The 20,266-nt window shown below is 42.2% G+C and overlaps 1 protein-coding gene across 1 annotated transcript in view; it reads left to right on the forward strand.

Moving 5' to 3' along the window:
• The window catches only part of MTHFD1L (methylenetetrahydrofolate dehydrogenase (NADP+ dependent) 1 like), a 115,684-nt gene that overhangs the window by 39,761 nt on the left and 55,657 nt on the right, over positions 1-20,266 (forward strand). Inside the window, exons 19-20 of the mRNA XM_083607957.1 lie at positions 6,236-6,304; positions 10,565-10,676. Of these exons, the coding sequence (XP_083464083.1) occupies positions 6,236-6,304; positions 10,565-10,676 (181 nt within the window). The remainder of the gene's footprint in view (positions 1-6,235; positions 6,305-10,564; positions 10,677-20,266) is intronic.

The raw sequence follows: 20,266 nt of genomic DNA on the forward strand, positions 1-20,266 counted from the left end.
AGTATGGGAAATAAACAAGATGAGCTTGAGCTCTTGGTACAGCAAACTAAATATGACATAATAGGAATCACTGAAACCTGGTGGGATAAGTCCCACGATTGGAATGTAATAATGGAGGGATACAATCTATTTCAGAGAAACAGACCAGACAAGAAAGGAGGAGGAGTGGCGTTATATGTCAGGGATGTGTATACCTGTGAAGAGATCCAAGATTTAGAACCTCAAAGCCAAAGTGAGAGCATTTGGGTCAAAATTAAGGGAGAGAAGAATAACAGTGACCTCATTGTGGGAGTTTACTATAGATCCCCAAGCCAAACGGAGGACATAGATGATGCCTTCCTGGAACAGATGGCCAAGCATGCAAAAGGAAGGGAGATAGTAGTAATGGGGGACTTCAATTACCCGGATATTTGTTGGATGTCAAACTCAGCCAAGAGCATAAGGTCAAACAGATTCCTCACTGGCCTTGCAGACAACTTCATTGTCCAGAAAGTGGGAGAAGCAACAAGAGGAACAGCCATTTTAGATCTGGTCCTAACCAATGTTGATGACCTGGTTAGTGGGGTAGAAGTGGAAGGATCATTAGGCGCGAGTGATCATGCTCTTCTGAAGTTTACTATACAGCGGAAAGGAGCAGCCAAGCATACTAGGACTCAATTTCTCGACTTTAAGAAAGCCGACTTCATAAAACTTAGGGAAGTGCTTGGTGAGATCCCATGGACAGTAATACTAAAAGGAAAGGGAGTTCATGATGGCTGGGAGTTTGTTAAGAGGGAGATAGTAAAAGCACAACTTCAGGCAATACCAATGAGACGGAAACATGGAAGGTGCCTAAAGAAGCCAGGGTGGCTATCTAAAGAACTTTTAACTGAGTTAAGATTAAAAAAGGATGTGTACAAAAAATGGAAAAGGGGGGAAACCACCAAAGAGGAATTCAAACAAATAGCCAGCACGTGTAGACACAAAGTCAGAAAAGCTAAAGCACAGAATGAACTCAGGCTTGCTAGAGAGGTTAAAAGCAACAAAAAAGGCTTTTATGGGTATGTTCGTAGCAAAAGGAAGAACAAAGAAACAGTGGGGTCACTCAGAGGAGAAGATGGTGAAATGCAAACAGGGGACACAGAAAGGGCTGAACTCCTCAATGCCTTCTTTGCCTCAGTCTTCTCCGATAAAGAAAACAATGCCCGACCTGAAGAATTTGGAGCAAATGATTCAGCAGAGGAAACACAGCCCAGAATAACTAAGGAGATAGTACAAGAATACTTGGCTAGTCTAGATGTATTCAAGTCTCCAGGGCCAGATGAACTGCATCCAAGAGTATTAAAAGAACTGGCAGATGTGATTTCAGAACCACTGGCAGTCATCTTTGAGAATTCCTGGAGAACAGGCGAAGTCCCGGCAGACTGGAGGAGGGCAAATGTTGTCCCTATTTTCAAAAAGGGGAAAAGAGAGGACCCAAATAATTACCGCCCAGTCAGTCTGACATCAATACCAGGGAAGATTCTGGAGCAGATCATTAAGCAAACAGTCTGTGAGCACCTAGAAAGGAATGCTGTGATCACCAATAGTCAGCATGGATTTCTGAAAAATAAGTCATGTCAGACTAACCTGATCTCGTTTTTTGACAGAATTACAAGCCTGGTAGATGACGGGAACGCAGTGGATGTAGCCTACCTTGATTTCAGCAAGGCATTTGACAAGGTGCCCCATGATATTCTTGTAAAGAAGCTGGTAAAATGCGGTCTTGACTATGCTACCACTCAGTGGATTTGTAACTGGCTGACTGACCGAACCCAAAGGGTGCTCATCAATGGTTCCTCTTCATCCTGGAGAAGAGTGACTAGTGGGGTGCCACAGGGTTCTGTCTTGGGCCCGGTCTTATTCAACATCTTTATCAACGACTTGGATGATGGACTCAAGGGCATCCTGATCAAATTTGCAGATGACACCAAACTGGGAGGGGTGGCTAACACCCCAGAGGACAGGATCACACTTCAAAACGACCTTAACAGATTAGAGAACTGGGCCAAAACAAACAAGATGAATTTTAACAGGGAGAAATGTAAAGTATTGCACTTGGGCAAAAAAAATGAGAGGCACAAATACAAGATGGGTGACACCTGGCTTGAGAGCACTACATGTGAAAAGGATCTAGGAGTCTTGGTTGACCACAAACTTGACATGAGCCAACAGTGTGACGCGGCAGCTAAAAAAGCCAATGCAATTCTGGGCTGCATCAATAGGAGTATAGCATCTAGATCAAGGGAAGTAATAGTGCCACTGTATTCTGCTCTGGTCAGACCTCACCTGGAGTACTGTGTCCAGTTCTGGGCACCACAGTTCAAGAAGGACATTGACAAACTGGAACGTGTCCAGAGGAGGGCAACCAAAATGGTCAAAGGCCTGGAAACGATGCCTTATGAGGAACGGCTAAGGGAGCTGGGCATGTTTAGCCTGGAGAAGAGGAGGTTAAGGGGTGATATGATAGCCATGTTCAAATATATAAAAGGATGTCACATAGAGGAGGGAGAAAGGTTGTTTTCTGCTGCTCCGGAGAAGCGGACACGGAGCAATGGATCCAAACTACAAGAAAGAAGATTCCACCTAAACATTAGGAAGAACTTCCTGACAGTAAGAGCTGTTCGACAGTGGAATTTGCTGCCAAGGAGTGTGGTGGAGTCTCCTTCTTTGGAGGTCTTTAAGCAGAGGCTTGACAACCATATGTCAGGAGTGCTCTGATGGTGTTTCCTGCTTGGCAGGGGGTTGGACTCGATGGCCCTTGTGGTCTCTTCCAACTCTATGATTCTATGATTCTATATGGAAACCATCTGGACTTAGTGGAGGAACGGGAAATCCACACAGGATTATTATTTTGCGTATCGGCTTAAGGGGACTAACAGAAGAGATCGTAAAGGAAAAATAGAAATTATATGAACAAGATATGATGTGGAAACACCAAGATAAGACTGGATAGAATTATGAATTTTGTTTGGACTGATTGGGACTGATTTGGACATTAACGCAGTAATAAGAAGATGATCTGAATCCCCCTTTGGATCTTGAAGTATGGGTTCCCCCAACAAAATTTAAAAATTTGGCTTTGTAATTTGGAATTTATGTGATATGATTTAATTTGATGTGATTGGCCAGTTAATAAAAATTATTTATAAAAAAAAATTAATTTTTTACAGAAGGCTAGTTTATGTATGGGACATGGGTGGCACTGTGGGTTAAACCACTGAGCCTCTTGGGCTTGCCGATCAGAAGGTCGGCATTTTGAATCCCCGTGACGGGGTGAGGTCCCGTTGCTCGGTCCCTGCACCTGCCAACGTAGCAGTTCGAAAGCACCTCAAAGTGCAAGTAGATAAATAGATACCGCTCTGGCGGGAAGGTAAACGGTGTTTCCGTGCGCTGCTCTAGTTTGCCAGAAGCGGCTCTGTCATACTGGCCCCATGATCCAGAAGCTGTACGCCAGCTCCCTCGGCCAGTAAAGCGAGATGAACGCCGCAACCCCAGAGTCGTCTGCGACTGGTCAGGGGTCCCTTTACCTTTACTAGTTTATGTATATGGTCACACACCACTCTCTGTTCTCCATCAAAGCACATAAGAGGCATTGTCAGAGTTCCAGCCAAGCAAAGCAAGACTAGTGAAGGGTGTGGCCTGGAGGGGAGGGTCCAAGGGGCCAGACAGAGATCCTTGGAAGGTGAGCATTTAGCCACCCCTGCTGTTAATCACAGACCTTTGCAAAGATAATCAGATTATATGCATATGACTACATGCAAGCATCTCTGCATGCTCTCCTTGAGAAATGGGCTAAGAGAATAGAACAAGTTTAGAAAGTGATGCTTCATGATGCTGTTTCTACTGCTGTTTGTTTTGATTTTTTTTGTTAAGATTGTTTTTAATTTTATCTGTAACCTGCCTTAAGTATGATTTTATCATAGAAAGGGCAGGATATAAATGTCCAAATAAATAAATAGTTCAAAAAACATGACTTACATGCATACATTCCTGAGCCTTCAAAAGCAGGACTGGAGTTTGCAAATTAAACGTTGGGAGTGCAGCTGCAAATAATTTTTTTTGTAGAATAGAACAGTGTCCTAAATTTTAGGTCTCAGAAATATTTTAATGTCACTCTGAGTGCCTGCTTCCATTAACACTCAGCATGGGTTCAAAACGAACCCATTTTTAAAGTTGCTTAACTTTCCCTATATTGAATTGATGTTTTTACAAGTAGCCTTCAATTCATTATTTAATGTTCAACCTAGACTCTAATTCCTCCTCTCTTTCATTTGTTTCATATGTGAATAATGTTTAATATACCATGCAAATATGCAATTGCTCTTAATTTCAGGGTGCTATACCACATTTTCAGTGTACTGTAATAAAATCTAAAATACACACTAGGAGATGAAAACCAGATGCTGCAAGGGCTGGAGGTGGGAGGAGGCAGAAAAGAAAAGATAAATTGAATATTTCATAAACTCAGAGGCTCCTTTCACAAGTGTAATGGATTTTTAAAAGCCATCCTCTGTAATTGAACTACAGAATTTGTTGCCAAAATATGGTGCTCATTGAGCAGGGTTCTGAAGACTAGTTTGCAATTTGGCTGCGGTATTATCATAAAATGTTTGATAGACAGATGCCATATCTCCATGGCAAATTAAACTGGCATGCCCAAGATTAGTATTTCAGCAGCCATGAGGAATATTAAATAAATATGTAGCTATTTGTTTAGTAAGGAAGCTTCTCAAATTACTGCATGAGGACTCTTTTTCACATTGAATATACTCATTTTACAAATAGCATACAGGTGAGGATATTGTCTTGGAACCCTAGGCTCCAGTTGTGTTTGTGGTGTCTTTATGTAAGGCACGTTTTAATTCTTTATGGAGTTCTTTCTTTCCTTTTAAAACAACCAGTTCCTAGGAGGTTTTATTTCAAACTTGATCCAGCAAAATATCCAATGAGAGAGTATCTGGATTATCATACTATAAATGTGCACTGAGACAGTTATCAAACAGAATTCAATGTTTAATCGGGGGGGCAGTTTCTGAACCTCTGTTCCTCAGTGAAAACAATGTGTTATTAGAGACACTGCATCAACCCCTAAAGAGCAGGAAAATGGGTTAGGAATGGCCATGAGGAAGAAGCTTGGATGTTGACTGCAGCCTCTTTATCAATAGCAAATTGTCCAATGCCACCTAATGGAGAACTTGGCTTCCTGGCTGTTTGAGTACCTACAGAAAAGGGCATCTACCCTGTGGTCTTATGTCAGACTCCATCTAGACTATCTCCCTGTTTCCTACAACCAAATGCCTCTGGGAAACCCACAAGCAGAAGATGATGGCAATAGCCTTCTCCTGCTCCCCAGCAGCTGGTATTCAGAAGCATACTGAAGACCATACTCTGAACCTGGAGATTGTATTAAACTATGATGACCAGTAGCTATCAATATCGAGTGGTGTGGCTATGCTGCTCACCTGACCTAGCTCTGGCATTACTGCTTACTGGGATGGATTGTTGGAGGGAGGGATTAGCAAGGTTGGTGCAGTGCAAACACACCTGATGGATACAATTCAGTGCTCCTTCCAGTGCATTTGCACTACACTGACCATGTCTTCTCCTTCTCCTTCTCCTTCTCCTTCTCCTTCTCCTTCTCCTTCTCCTTCTCCTTCTCCATCTCCATCTCCATCTCCATCTCCATCTCCATCTCCATCTCCATCTCCATCCCAACATACATATGCAGTAGTTAGTCAACCAAATGGAGGTTCAGGTGAGTGGCGCAGCCCCACCACACTCCTCTTTGTGAAAGCTATTGAAAGACTTTTCTTCTGTAAATATGTCCTCTAAGCAAATGACCACCACCATATATTGTACAATGATCTTGGGGAAGTGGGTGAGGCTGGTAACAATAACAAGTCATGGCTGGTTAAGAAAGGCAAGCTACAATGTGTGGGTCTGTGCCTTAAAATATTTCCATGTTCAGTGTATGTATTACTTTTAAAATTGTGTTGTATTGAATTGTATAACTCAGAAGCTTTGTTACCTCCCATTCAGAATTTATAGTGATGGAGGTGGCATTTCCAGAACTTTTAGCACCACCCTACATAGAGATAACAATGTTTTTCACAGCTGTGTGTTGGTTTGTGTTTAGCTAAACACTTTGATTTTTAAACTACTTTACTTGAATTTATAAGCTGCAAGTTATAAGCAGTTTTTTTTTATTTTTTAGGGAGTAACTGGTGCTTTGGCGGTTTTGATGAAGGATGCAATTAAACCAACACTGATGCAGACATTAGAGGTCAGTCAAATCATCTGTAACCCTAGCCTTTCTCTTCCCTTTTTTAAAAGGACTATATCTAAGTTGCCAAAGTGCTTTTCTTTTTTAAAATTGAAATTAAACATTTGCTTGTTTATACAGCATGACTCCTCCTTTTCATATTTGATTTGCATGGGCATTTCACAAGGCATGTTGTTAAGAGAGGGTTCCCCTCTCCCAAGTCCAAGAACATTTGAATTTCAGTTAGCATTACCTGTGCTAGAAATGCAGATCCAAGGGGAGTTCTGCCATTTCCACCCACCTTCCTTTCAGCACCCCCTTGCCATACCCCACATCATTTCTGAGATGCTCTCAGGAGCAGCCTGGGAAGAGAGGGGGTGGAGGGGGGAGGTAGAAAAGCTCCATTCTGTGATCAGAACTTCACTTCCTGTTCTTAGGATCCACATGATTGTTAAGAATTGAGGCTGCAAGCTATACAAGCTTAAATCCCAGCCCACTCCATGGGAGTTAAGCATACATAAATGCCACAGAGATCACAGCCTCAGCTTTTATAGGAACTGAAATGAAGTGTCACCTGTCATAAATAAACAGTAAATAAATGGGATGTCTATTTAAAGAAAACATGGTATCTGTGAAGACATACCCTTTTACCATATTCAAATATATATTCATAGAAAAGATATTGGTGCAACTTCAGAAACAGAAGCATAGGGAATGCTTACTTCTAAGCATGGCAGTTTTACTTGGAAGCCCCTTGGCTTGCAAAACAACAAGGAAAAAACAGTAGCATCTGTTGGTTTGGATCCAGAGAAACTGTGAGTGCTGCTCTGTTCACAGAAGGGGCGGGTGGCAATTTGGGGTCAATTTCCTGCTTCCTCCTATGACCTTTGAGAATCCAGGAGGAGTGCCAGATTGGCCCCACCAATGCATTTATGCTGCATTGACCACCCTGCTACCTTAGCCTTCCTGGTAAGCAACAGTGACCTGCCTATTGGTCACTGTAAACTGCTTTGAGGTTTTTCCTACAATCAAGTGAGGTAAAAAAATATGGAAAAAATAAATAAATACTGGAAAGCTAGTATAGTGGCTCATCCCCAACCAGTGAGCCACTTCTGGCTCTGGAAGAGATGGTCTTTGAAGGTGCAGACAGAAGCCTAATAGGAGCCTTATTTGAAGAAGAGTTTGGATTTGATATCCCGCTTTATCACTACCCTAAGGAGTCTCAAAGCGGCTAACAATCTCCTTTCCCTTCCTCCCCCACCACAAACACTCTGTGGGGTGAGTGGGGCTGAGAGACTTCAAAGAAGTGTGTCTGACCCAAGGTCACCCAGCAGCTGCAGGTGGAGGAGTGGAGACGCGAACCCGGTTCCCCAGATTACGAGTCCACCGCTATCAGCCCTTCTACAAATAGAAAGCCACCTTCCATTTGAGAAAGAGCCACTCTGAACCCAAATCATTATATTTTCATTTTGGATCTTTACTTAGAGAGGTTTTGCATAACATATGTGTACTTTAAAACAGAACACATGATTGCTTGGCTGAAAACTTGTTTGAATTACTTCTTGGTTTACAGTTATGTGGTGATTTTTATTTTATTTTTTACAACCAACCTTGTCTGAGCCTAATTTTGGTTTTGTTTTATTAGACAACAATTAAGTGGTCAAATAGGATATGTACATGGATGTTTTAACAATATTTCCATAAAAAAACTGGGAATCATAGATATCATGATGAAATAGCTGTTAGAAGATATTGCTTGGTAAAGTACTATAACATTATTGGGTCGTTGTACCTCCCTCTTCAGAAAACCCCAACATAATTTATCTGCCTGAGGAAGCCACATCAAATTCTAGCTTGTGTTTGACTATGGATAATTTTTACACTTTGTTATCTTAACAATATTTATATGTTACTGAATAAGAAATAAAAAGTACAACTATGAACAATAAAATATGAAGCAGAATCGGTATACAGTGGTACCTCGGTTACATACTCTTCAGGTTACATACGCTTCAGGTTACAGACTCCACTAACCCAGAAATAGTGCTTCAGGTTAAGAACTTTGCTTCAGGATGGGAACAGAAATCGTGCTCCGGCGGCACGGCAGCAGCAGGAGGCCCCATTAGCTAAAATAGTGCTTCAGGTTAAGAACAGTTTCAGGTTAAGAACGGACCTCCAGAACGAATTAAGTACTTAAACTGAGGTACCACTGTAATGGGAGAAGGGGAAATCTCAGTGACACACACACACACACACAAAAACAAATCACATGAACTTTAGATTTAACACAAAGTTTAAAGAGCCTGGTAAAATAAAAAGGTCTTCACTTGGTCCTGAAAACACTGAAAAGTAGGCAACAGGTGAATGCATTTTTCATCCTGGGTGCCCTCATTGAAAAGGCTGGGTGCCCCAGTATTCACCCACCACATCTTACCTGGTGAGAGCATGTGGAGACGGGTCTCTGAGAATGGATAGATAAATGTGGGTGTGTATTATAGCTTTTTAAAAGCTTGAAATGTACCCTTTTCTGTTTCCTGTCAGCCCCTCAGGAAGTATTCAGATACTACTGCTATGCATTTATGGAGCACTGTAAATCTTTCAATGGGTTATAACACTAATCAAATACTGTTCTGCAAGCGAGGACCCAAGCACAGTAATATTCACTATAAGGCTTGGTGTACAAAGCAGCTTGCTGACTGAGTGACACCCATAAACTACTGAAATTTATTTCCCTGATAGCAAATGATCAGTGGCAGTTTCTATTAGTTTGAAAAGAATAAATGTATATTGTATTTATTCAGTGATACTGATACCGCCGGGGACTATTTTTGCTGTTTCTGCCATTGTCCTCCAGCTTCAGTTTCAAAGCGCACATAGCAGAATAGCTATCAGATCATTGATACAAAATGCCATCTTTTGGATAACTCCCCCACCCCACCCCGTCTTTATATTACATTCCTTTCCTCACCCCCCTGGCCTCCTCCATTAATGAAAGAATACTTGTGTTTTCACAGGTGGAATCACCATAGGTTCTCCCTTTCATATGTCTCCTAGAGGAATTTTAGAGCTGTTGAATCAGATAGACATTTATTAGAATCCCATGAATCAAATGCAACTTAAAAAGAGCTACCAGATACACTATGTTTCTTTTAATTACCATGAATACTGAAGTCCTATATGTGTCTACTCAGACATAAGCCCTACTGAGTTTAGTAGGGCTTGCTCCTGGGTAAGTGTGGTATAGGATTGCAGCCTCAGTGAAACTGGCCTCAGGAGCCTAAGTTAAAGCAGCTGACTTGTGACAATGAATAGTTGGAAGCTGCAGTGCCAGACCTGACACTTCCATGTGAAAAGAAGCAATTGGAAAGAAGGCATTTTTCAGAGTTCTTTAGTAGGCAGGAATTGCTTCAGCAGCTGGAGAAAAGGTTTTTAACTAGTAAAGCAGCCACCTGAATGTGGATACCAACTTAATCCCTAAAAGAACCTGGTTCCCGCCATATTTTCTGCATCAGCCCTGGTTAGCATGGCTGCTGGAGGGGCTCTAAAAGCTCTTGGGGCCAAACTAGGCATGATGTTTTATCATATAGGTAAATAACAAAAACAGCAATAGCCAGCGTTGGGCAGGGAGAAAAGATTAGCTGAATTGGGAGTATGGCGTGGGATGGCATAGGGGATTTAACACTTTGCCTCTGCCACAGTCCCCAGTTGGAATCAGAGGCTTCTATGCCTGCTATAAAGAATGGTTTTGCCTGAGCAAGTAAAGCAGAACTCTAAATATGGATACGAGCTTAATTACTAAAGCCTTATATCTCAGTCTACCTCTAGAACACCTACTAAACTAAACTATCCTGATAGAATCAGGATGCAGAGCTTTCTGTTGCTGCTGTGGATACAGTCTTATATCTCAGTCTACCTCCTAGAATACCTACTAAACTAAACTATCCTGATAGAATCAGGATGCAGAGCTTTCTGTTGCTGCTGTGGATACAGTCTTATATCTCAGTCTACCTCCTAGAATACCTACTAAACTAAACTATCCTGATAGAATCAGGATGCAGAGCTTTCTGTTGCTGCTGTGGATACAGTCTTATGGTCCTCAAGGTCTCTCGGAAAGGCTGTTTGTTGTCCTGCTGCAGCCCACTTTGTCCCGCTCCAGTCCAGACGATAAGCCTCATTGCTCCACAAGAGCAACGTAGAGTACAGTACAATGTAAAAGGTCTTAACTGTTGTTTTCTGCTTGTGCTCTGATCACATTTCTGCTTTTGCTTTTTATACTTTTAGGGAACCCCAGTTTTTGTGCACGCTGGGCCTTTTGCAAATATTGCTCATGGTAACTCTTCAGTTTTGGCAGACAAAATTGCCCTTAAATTGGTTGGCAAAGAAGGATTTGTAGGTGAGTACAAGCTCATTTTGTTTTGGAATGTTTACGTGGAGCTGGAGTAGTTTCATTTGAAATTAATGGCAAAGTGTTGTTTTAACTCAAGTGATATGTGTCATGTTTACGTAGCATCACTTTAGTGTGTGATCTCAATACTTTCTTGATCAAAAGGTATTGTTGATTTGGAATTCCATGTTTATATTTGGATCCATTTGCCTGGCTAGATTTCCACTGAAACCAGAAGCAGGCTAGTGTTCCTGTCTTCTGCCCAGTTTTCACAGTGGGATAATGTTGGTTTTAAAGGGGTGCTTTCAACTCTTTAATAGTGTTCCAAAGCAATGCAGATTGAAAGAGCACTTTTTGTTGAATTCCATTGCTAAAATTATCCTTAGCAATGAGGATCTCAAAAGTACATTTTTTCTTTAAAAGTGTACCTTTTAGAAGTTCAGCGGATTCTAGAAGCAAAATTGGTGATGATCAGAAGCAGTACTGGCTAGGGAAGACAAACAGGAGGGTGGTGTGGTGGTGGTGGTGGTGGTGGTGGTGGTGAAGTGCAGTCAGAAGGAACAAGGACCAATGAACCTAAAGTTCTGCAGCGAAATGCTAAAGCAATGTTAAGCCATTACATCTGCACCAGCCCTGGATAGGACCATGATAAAATTTAAATATATGTTAGTTAATATTTAATATCTACAAAAGACTAGATAGATAGACAGACAAATATTATGTAAACGGCCAAGTTAAGCAAATGGTTTATAATTAGGTCTGTTTGCAGAATGACATCTTAAACAGAGATACAGCTTGAAATCATTGACTCATGCTATCATCTGAAATAAGCATAATGATTGTAAGCTGCTACAAGAAAAAGTGACCAATAAGTTGAATTGAACAACAACAATGTGCATAAGAACAACCTCTACTGAGTGAAGCCATTCATAATAAACAATACAAATAAGTTTTTAAATTCAACTGACACTAATTAGTCAGTCATAAAATGAAGCCTCATAAGCCTCAGCGCCTAGGACTTGCCGATCGTCAGGTCGGCGGTTCAAATCCCCGCAGCGGGGTGCGCTCCCATCATTCGGTCCCAGCGCCTGCCAACCTAGCAGTTTGAAAGCACCTTCGGGTGCAAGTAGATAAATAGGGACCGCTTACCAGCGGGAAGGTAAACAGCGTTCTGTGTGCTACGCTGGCTCGCCAGATGCAGCTTGTCACGCTGGCCACGTGACCCGGAAGTGTCTGCGGACAGCGCTGGCTCCCGGCCTATAGAGTGAGATGAGCGCACAACCCTAGAGTCTGGCAAGACTGGCCCGTACGGGCAGGGGTACCTTTACCTTTTTAAAATGAACAAAAAGTAATATGATTAACAAAGTCAGAGACCAGTCACACAGAGGAGGGATAGGCCAGTGCAGAGAGCTTGTGAATGGTGCTTGTAGCGCAAGAGGGCCACAATATGCATAAAGAAGTGGCAGCTCATGGACTAGCCCAGTTCCCTGAAGGGCTCCATTTCAAGACTTTCTGCATGGTCAGTTCTAATACCTCCCCCTGATTTGAGGCAATTCCCTTCTCCCTCTGCAGCCCTGGAGTCAGATAACACATGGTAGGTCCCCCTCCACCCAACCCTCTGGAGAGGCTTTTTAGAGGACACAGGGGACTGCGGAGTGGAAGGAGAAGGGAAAGATATGTTGCATGAGCTGCCTTCTGATTGTGCATCACTGGATGCAACCTACTTTGTATAACATACACAGTATTCCCAATACACCCTTCCCCCACTCATATAGAAAAATAGGAGTCTTTCTGTGCTTGCACTATCAGATAATTGGAGAAATTTTGGCATGCTTTGTGTGTATTGTAAACCTAAGCAGAAGTAAGCTTTAATAAGTTGTCTGAATAATTTACTTGCTTTATTCTGCAGTTGAAATGCTCATCAGAACAAAACTATTTGCAGTAGCTGCTGAGTGATCTGTGCAGAATGTGCACAGCTGTATTTCAAAAATCCTTGTATATGCTCAAAAGTATTTAAGTTTATATTATATATACTTATCTATGCTCAAAAGTGTATTTATACAAAAGGTTTATAAATCACTGCGTAAAAATAGTGTAGCATATGTGTTTGAAACAAGAAAGAATGATCTGCAATTTTTTTAATAGATTGTAAAATGCTTTGCAGTATTTCTTTGGTGGGAGTTCTTTCTCCAAAAAAGGAAGTAAATGCTTTGCTTTAAACCCCGTTTGGCACCAAAGCACATGTGATGTCTTAATATTTGCATTGTTCAGAGTTCTTTATAGTTGTTTTTGCTTGACTTCATTGAAAAATCACTGTGTGTCGAGTGCTCCAGTGAGTGTTAAATTCAAAAATCCTTGCTATCTTATGTCATAACATTCACTCTCTTGCATTTGTAGCTCCATTTCTTTTCATAGTCAAGAAAACGCAGTGCTTAAAAATGATCCTTTCCTGTTTTGGGGGTCAAATGTTAAATTAATAATGGTCACAATCCAAAACAAAACAAAAATACACAAAAACATGTGCGCGCGCGCACACACACACACACACACACACACGAGATACAAATAAAACTACTGTACTATAAAATCACCAGTAAAATTATGTAAGCTACAGGGCAAATAACAGCAGCAGATCAGAACTATCCACAGTTGGGAGGGGGTAGATTGTAGTTCCACACAGACAGCTGGGGGGCACCATGGAAAATGTCCTGTCCCATATCACCCTCCTAGCATCCCATTGGGATGAGGCCACAAGAATGGTCTATCCGCCTGACTTCAAAGGATGTAGTGGACAGTATATTGAAAGCCACTATAAAAGTCAAGAGCTTTTAAACTTGAACTCTTTTCTTCTGTTATATAAATACCATTGGTTGTTGTTGTTTTTTAAAAGATGTTCAAAGATACACTTTTTACTTTTTAATATTTATTTTCAGTTTACTTTTAATATTTATTTTCAGTTTACTTTTTAATATTTATTTTCACTTGTGTTTTTAGAAAACTTTGATGTATACTGCTCTGCTGATAATTGAAATATCCTGTTAGACGCCTGCTAACAAACATTGCTCTAGCGCCATCTCTGATTATAATTTATAGACTCCAATATAAGCCATTTCAGCAGATTTCTCCCCACTGTGAAATATAGCTAGCACAGGAAAATTCTTTGTCTCCCACAGGCAAAAAAAATACTAGAGGTCAGTCTTTCTCTCTCTGTTTTTAAGAATTCATAAATCAAATCCAGCAACACTGTCAAAAGTGCTGCTTCTCATAGCTCACTCCTATCAATTCACAAATAAGAGGGTTCCAATTAGACATGCATGGCAAAAAAGAGTAGTAGCTGTTTCCCCTCCACCTCATTTCTGCAATTTATTTTCTCATAAAGAAACCGAACATAAGAAAATGCATGGGTGAATCAACTTATATTATTTGAACAAGGCTAGAATAGCGATACCTTGCAATCGAAAGCCCATGTGGGACAGCTGAGAGGGAGATTTGGAGCTGGAAATGGCAGACTGGGAAAGGAATAGTATCCTTTTCTGCCACTCCTTATGTGCTCCCAAAAAAGTCCCCTCCTAAAGTGGCTTTTCATCTCCCTAAAAGGGCTACTCTTGGGTTACTGTTACACATGTTTGGATGGTATCCAATGCTACCAGTCTAGTTGAAGAATGGCATTTGATCTAGTGGGGGCATCCACTAACATTGGATAAGAGGAGGCAATTTTTGCCAATTTCCCCTTCCTGTTGCAGCCTGTGTCCCCCCCCACCTTCCACATTGTTCTGGAGGATTGCTCAACTCTCTGGAGCTGGGGGGGGGACAGGGGACCGCAATGGGAAGGGGGAATTGGCAAAAGTCACCCCCTCTTCTTTTATGTTAGCTGGTGCCTGTGCTAGAGTAAAAGTTTAATTAATATCCACCTCTCTGTATAGCATGTAGTTTGGCCTCCATAATAACTGAGTTTTCATCTCTTAAAAAACTCCACTCAGAGCTGCCTTTATGGCAGTCGATTTTACTGAATAATTGAGAACCAAAGCCTTTCTATTTGCACCAAGCCTTCTTGGTCAGGCTGTTCATAGTCTTTTTATATGTCAGTGTGATATTAATCTGGGGCTATGTACTGTAATAAAAGTCCTAAGAAATCACAGTGAACATAATGATCGCATTGGGGTGGGGTGGGAGAATAAACAAACACACCATCTCTGCAGAGTGGGCTCTCTCTGTGCAATGGGGGGGGGGCGTGTTCCCGGAATGGGAGGAGAGTCTTCCTCCTACTTATTTTATTGTTGGAGAAAAGGCAGGCAGAAAAGGGACATTTTTTACCACTCGGCAGCTTGAAGCTGCCTGCGATTTGAATTAGGGTTCAGCCTTGCGCTGTTGTGATTGATGATTCCGAAACTTGCTGTGTCCTGGATGATTGCACCAAATGATAGAGACATTGATCATTCTGATTCACCACTGCCTTCAGTGGTGTGGCATATGCTGTTATCTCTATGTAGGGCAAGCTGCACTCTCTGAATATACACACCACTTTTCTGTGAGTGAGCAGAGGCTCTTCCTTTAACAACAGTTTGGTACTTAGCAATAGAAGATCCAGGCTTTAGCTGACTGGATATGGTGACCCTGAAGTGCAGCCAGCGGAGGGAACTGGATCCAATCAAAAGTGCCCAACACACACTCTGCAGGCCACTGTGCAGGTGGACAGGGCCCTCAAGGTGCTGGGAGTCTGAATGTAGGAGTCAGCACTGAGGAAATGCCTGCCTTTTGCGTATGTAAGGCCCATGGTGCTATACCATATGACATTAGGAAAAGAGAAGATTGTTTTAGCCACAATGTTTATGTGTTTATCCACAATGATAGGATGGATTCCATATACGTACAGAGCCAATATAGACCTGACATGCAGTCATGGGTATCTTTTCTCAGATTTTTTAAAGGCCAAAAGCAGCTTTAGGAAGATGTACATTGGAGCAGAGAAATGGCTGGCCAGAATGAGCTTAATATTTGCCCATCCTTTCTTTTCAAACTCTACCAGCCCACCTCCAGCTGCTGTTCTCCCCTTGTGTCCTTGAGGAGATTGCTAGCATATGTTATTCACTTGACAGATAAGTATACAGAGCTGTCATTTTCTTCTTCTTTGGCAATCACTCGTAGCCAAGTAAGATTGTCTTCCATAAACACGGTTTTAACAATGAGTCCATAGATGACTGTGGAGGCCAATTCTGGATCCACACATCCTTCCACAGTGAGGACATTGGTTTCCGGGTGGGAGTTGATCACAATGTTGATTTGCCAAGCGTGCCTTCCTCTTAGCACATTTCTCCCTTGCATCCTGAGTTTGAGTGTCTTCAAAGCCCATGACACCTTTGGTAAAGGGTTTTCTCCAACTGGAGCGCTCGCAGGCCAATGTTTCCTAGTTGTCAGTGTTTATACTACATTTTTTTAGATTTGCCTTGAGACAGTCTTTAAACCTCTTTTGTTGACCACCAGCATTACGCTTTCAATTTTTAAGTTCAGAATAGAGTAGCTGTTTTGGAAGACGATTATCAGGTATCTGCACAATATGACCAGTCCAACGAAGTTGATGTTGAAGAATCATTGCTTCAACACTGGTGATCTTTGCTTCTTCCGGTACACTGACATTAGTTTGCCTGTCTTCCCAAGTGATGTGTAAAATTTTTCGGAGACACTGTTGATGGAATCTTTCAAGGAGTTGGAGATGGCGTTTATAAGTGGTCCATGTTTCACAAGCATATAGTAAGGTTGGTAGTGTAAACAAGCATTTTGGTTTCCCTGCGAATGTCCCGGTCCTCAAACACTCTGCACTTCAATCAGGAGAAAGCCGCAGTCACAGAGGTCAGGCGATGCTGGATTTCGGCATCAATGTTGGCCCTTGTGGAAAGATAACTGCCTAGGTAGGGGAAGTGATCAACATTTTCCAACATTCCACCATTGAGTTGGATTTGTGGCGCTGCAGAGGGGTTATTTTGTACTTGTTGGTGCAGCACTTTGGTTTCTTGGATGTTGAGTGATAGGACAAGCTTATCATAAGCTTCTGCAAAGATATTTAGGATGGTTTGGAGGTCATCCTCTGAGTGTGTGCACACTACGTTGTCATCAGCATACTGAAGCTCTGTGACAGAAGTTACGGTAACCTTACTCTTCAACATACTGTGGTTGTGCCTTAGTGTGTGATATTTGAGTCAGGAAGCCATGGTTCAAATCTCACCTCAGCCACGAACTCACAGAGTAGTCTTTGGTGAGCTCTATCTTTCAACTCTCCCCCCCCCACCCCCGCACATTTTGAAGATAGAGGTGATAATACCAACAAAATTCACAAGGTTGCTGTAGGAATTACTGGAATGTCAAATGCTTTAAACACTTAAAAAACGTAATATAAAAACTAAATGTTATTTTTATATGGGGCATGTCTTTTTCCTGCTAAACAGACTTGTATTACAATTTTTTTAAGCCTATAACTCCAGCACCATGAACATCTCACAAATACATAGAAAAAATGAAAGAGTTGTGGGATCGTTTGGAATAGTTGGATAGAACTTTGAGCATTACGTTCCGTGAACAGTCATTAAAGGAAGAGATCTTGGGTCACATTGTACAAACAGCCAGTTCATTTACCCTTGCTGTAGTAACATAAATGTGGTGTCCTTTCAGATGAATCATGATATCTCCTGGTTTATTTTGGCAGCTGCTCAGTTTGGTGATTTGCTACATACAACAAGCACCAGCCAAAATGCCTTGGATCCAGAGGGTTAGAGTTCATGTGCTTCTGTGACTTTGAACTCTTCCTTTCCATGGTTTCCTTGTTGACAGCTGCACCAGGACAAATATGTTTACATCATAGAAGTGGATGGCAGCTAGCAATTCAGAATTTCCATTTCCTTTTGTATTGTTCTGGAATTTGGCCTCCATAATTCCATGTCCTGAAACTTTGCCTAGTATGCATGTTTCTCTTTAGGGTCTTCCAGTGCATACTCTTTGTTTTGATTTAGATATGTTGATAGTAAATGCTGACTGCAGGAAGGTTACGTTCATTAAAGTTTGCTTCTGTTTACAGGGAATTTTATTGTGGGATAAATGAATTTTCTTGTGACAGTTCCATTTGTAGCCTTGCAAACTGAAACATGTGGTTGCTTTTTGTAGGGCTCCCTGCCATGTCAAAACACTGCTGCATTGAGGGCTAATATGTAGCTGCTTAAACTGCAGTGTAGTGAACATAGTTGCCGCTTTCTTTTTCTGAAGGCTGAGAAATCCAATCAGCCGTTGACATTCAGGATTCTAAAAAATAAATAATACATTTCCCAAGAACATTTTGCACTGAGAAAGTGGATGAAATAATCCACAAATGCTGAGTCTCCGGAATGGTTTGAGGTATTTTTTTTTATTTTACCAAAATGTAGTATATACTTTAAAAGTAATAATGAAAAAGTTAAAGGCATTTCCTTTAATTTGCCTTTCATTCTTCCTTCTATATATATGTGGCTCAGTCAGGAGGGCATGAGACTCTTAATCTCAGGTTTGTGGGTTCGAACCCCATGTTGGGCAAAAGATTCCTGCATTGCAGGGGGCTGGACTAGATGACTCTCATGGTCCTTACAAACCTATAATACTAGTCTTATAACCATGTTTAATTCTGGACATCTACTTGTTTCCCCAACTTTATTCGTTGAAAAGTTCTCTTCAGATTCAGTAATATTTTAAAAAGAAAAGACAGAACTCTGCTTAAAAAGAAAAGACAGAACTCTGTTTTGCTGTTAATTCTATTTCCTCACAGCATTTACACTAATAGGATGCCTAAAATTATTACCCAAAGTGAGAAGATTGAAATATTTAAGTGTTTGGCCAGGGCACAGATTGCATTATTTTAGGACAACTTCTTCATGCTTTACATTTTTAAGTTGTATGCTAGTGATATTTTAAGTGTATACCTAAAATTTTAAAGTGACAGTGACATACAGGTGCTGAAATGCACATGTACATATACAGTACATATGTGTACATTCATATACATGATGTATGTATATACATATATCGGAGAGCTGGGATTGGCAATGGCCTCTGTTGAGTGTACACTCTTATGAGCAGCTAAAATTGGCTGCTGTGGAATTGCAATAGGGTTCCTTTTCCCCTAGCCTAAGGACTCAGATCAGATCACAGATACGTCCTTAAGCTGACATTGGATATTGTCAGATAAGTCCCTAAGTGTTATGGCTGAGCAAGGATCTGATTCTGGGACTGTTGCTTGTAAAATAGCCCTACATAGAGTGCCTTCTTATGACCTGCTGTAAAATACCGTATTTTTCGCTCCATAACACGCAGATTTTTCCTCCTAGAAAGTAGGGGGAAATGTCTGTGCGTGTTATGGAGCGAATGCCTACAGATGGCGGGGGAATCTGCTGCAGTTGTGAGCAGTCCGTGGCTCGCTTTGAAACAGTAAGCGGCTCCTGTCAGCTAGCGGAGCCGGGGAGGAGGGAGAGAAGCAGAGCGGGGTTGGCTGCTTTAAAACAACCCCGTCCTCTATGTTCCTCTCTCCTCCCCACTGAGCTGCTAAGTAGCAGCAAAGCTTTTCAGCCAGCCTAGCCGGGAGGAGGGAGAGAAGCAGAGCGGGGTTGGCTGCTTTAAAACAACCCCATGCTCTCTGTCCCTGCCTGCAGTTTTTTGCTGTCCGATTTTGGATTAGCCACTGTAGGGGCTGTGTGTGTGTGTGCTTGAGCTATCGTTCTCCTCCTCCTGCTTCCCGTTCACTCTCCCTGCGCCCCTGCGCTCTCCCTCCGACTTTAGGATTGACACTCTGTGTGTCTGTGTGTGTGTGAGAGGGCTCCTTCTCCTTCTCTTGCTTCCGTTCACTCTCCCTGCGCCCCTGCGACTTTAGAATTGACACTGTGTGTGTCTGTGTGTGAGAGAGGGCTCCTTCTCCTTCTCTTGCTTCCCGTTAACTCTCCCTGTGCCCCTGCGCTCTCCCTCCGTCTTTAGAATTGACACTCTGTGTGTGAGAGAGAGGGCTCCTTCTCCTTCTCTTGCTTCCCGTTCACTCTCCCTGCGCCCCTGCGCTCTCCCTGCGCCCCTGCGACTTTAGAATTGACACTCTGTGTGTCTGTGTCTGTGTGAGGGCTCCTTCTCCTTCTCTTGCTTCCGTTCACTCTCCCTGCGCCCCTGCGACTTTAGAATTGACACTGTGTGTGTCTGTGTGTGAGAGAGGGCTCCTTCTCCTTCTCTTGCTTCCCGTTCACTCTCCCTGCGCCCCTGCGCTCTCCCTCCGTCTTTAGAATTGACACTCTGTGTGTGTGAGAGAGGGCTCCTTCTCCTTCTCTTGCTTCCCGTTCACTCTCCCTGCGCCCCTGCGCTCTCCCTGCGCCCCTGCGACTTTAGAATTGACACTCTGTGTGTCTGTGTCTGTGTGAGGGCTCCTTCTCCTTCTCTTGCTTCCGTTCACTCTCCCTGCGCCCCTGCGACTTTAGAATCGACACTCTGTGTGTCTCTGTGTGTGTGAGGGCTCCTTCTCCTTTTCTTGCTTCCCGTTCACTCCCCCAGCACCCCTGTGACTTTAGGGCCAGTTCTCTCTCTGCGTGTGTGTGTGTTTTGACCTCACT

Source organism: Podarcis filfolensis (genome assembly GCF_964270895.1).
Source record: "Podarcis filfolensis genome assembly, chromosome: 3".
NCBI classification, from domain to species: domain Eukaryota; kingdom Metazoa; phylum Chordata; class Lepidosauria; order Squamata; family Lacertidae; genus Podarcis; species Podarcis filfolensis.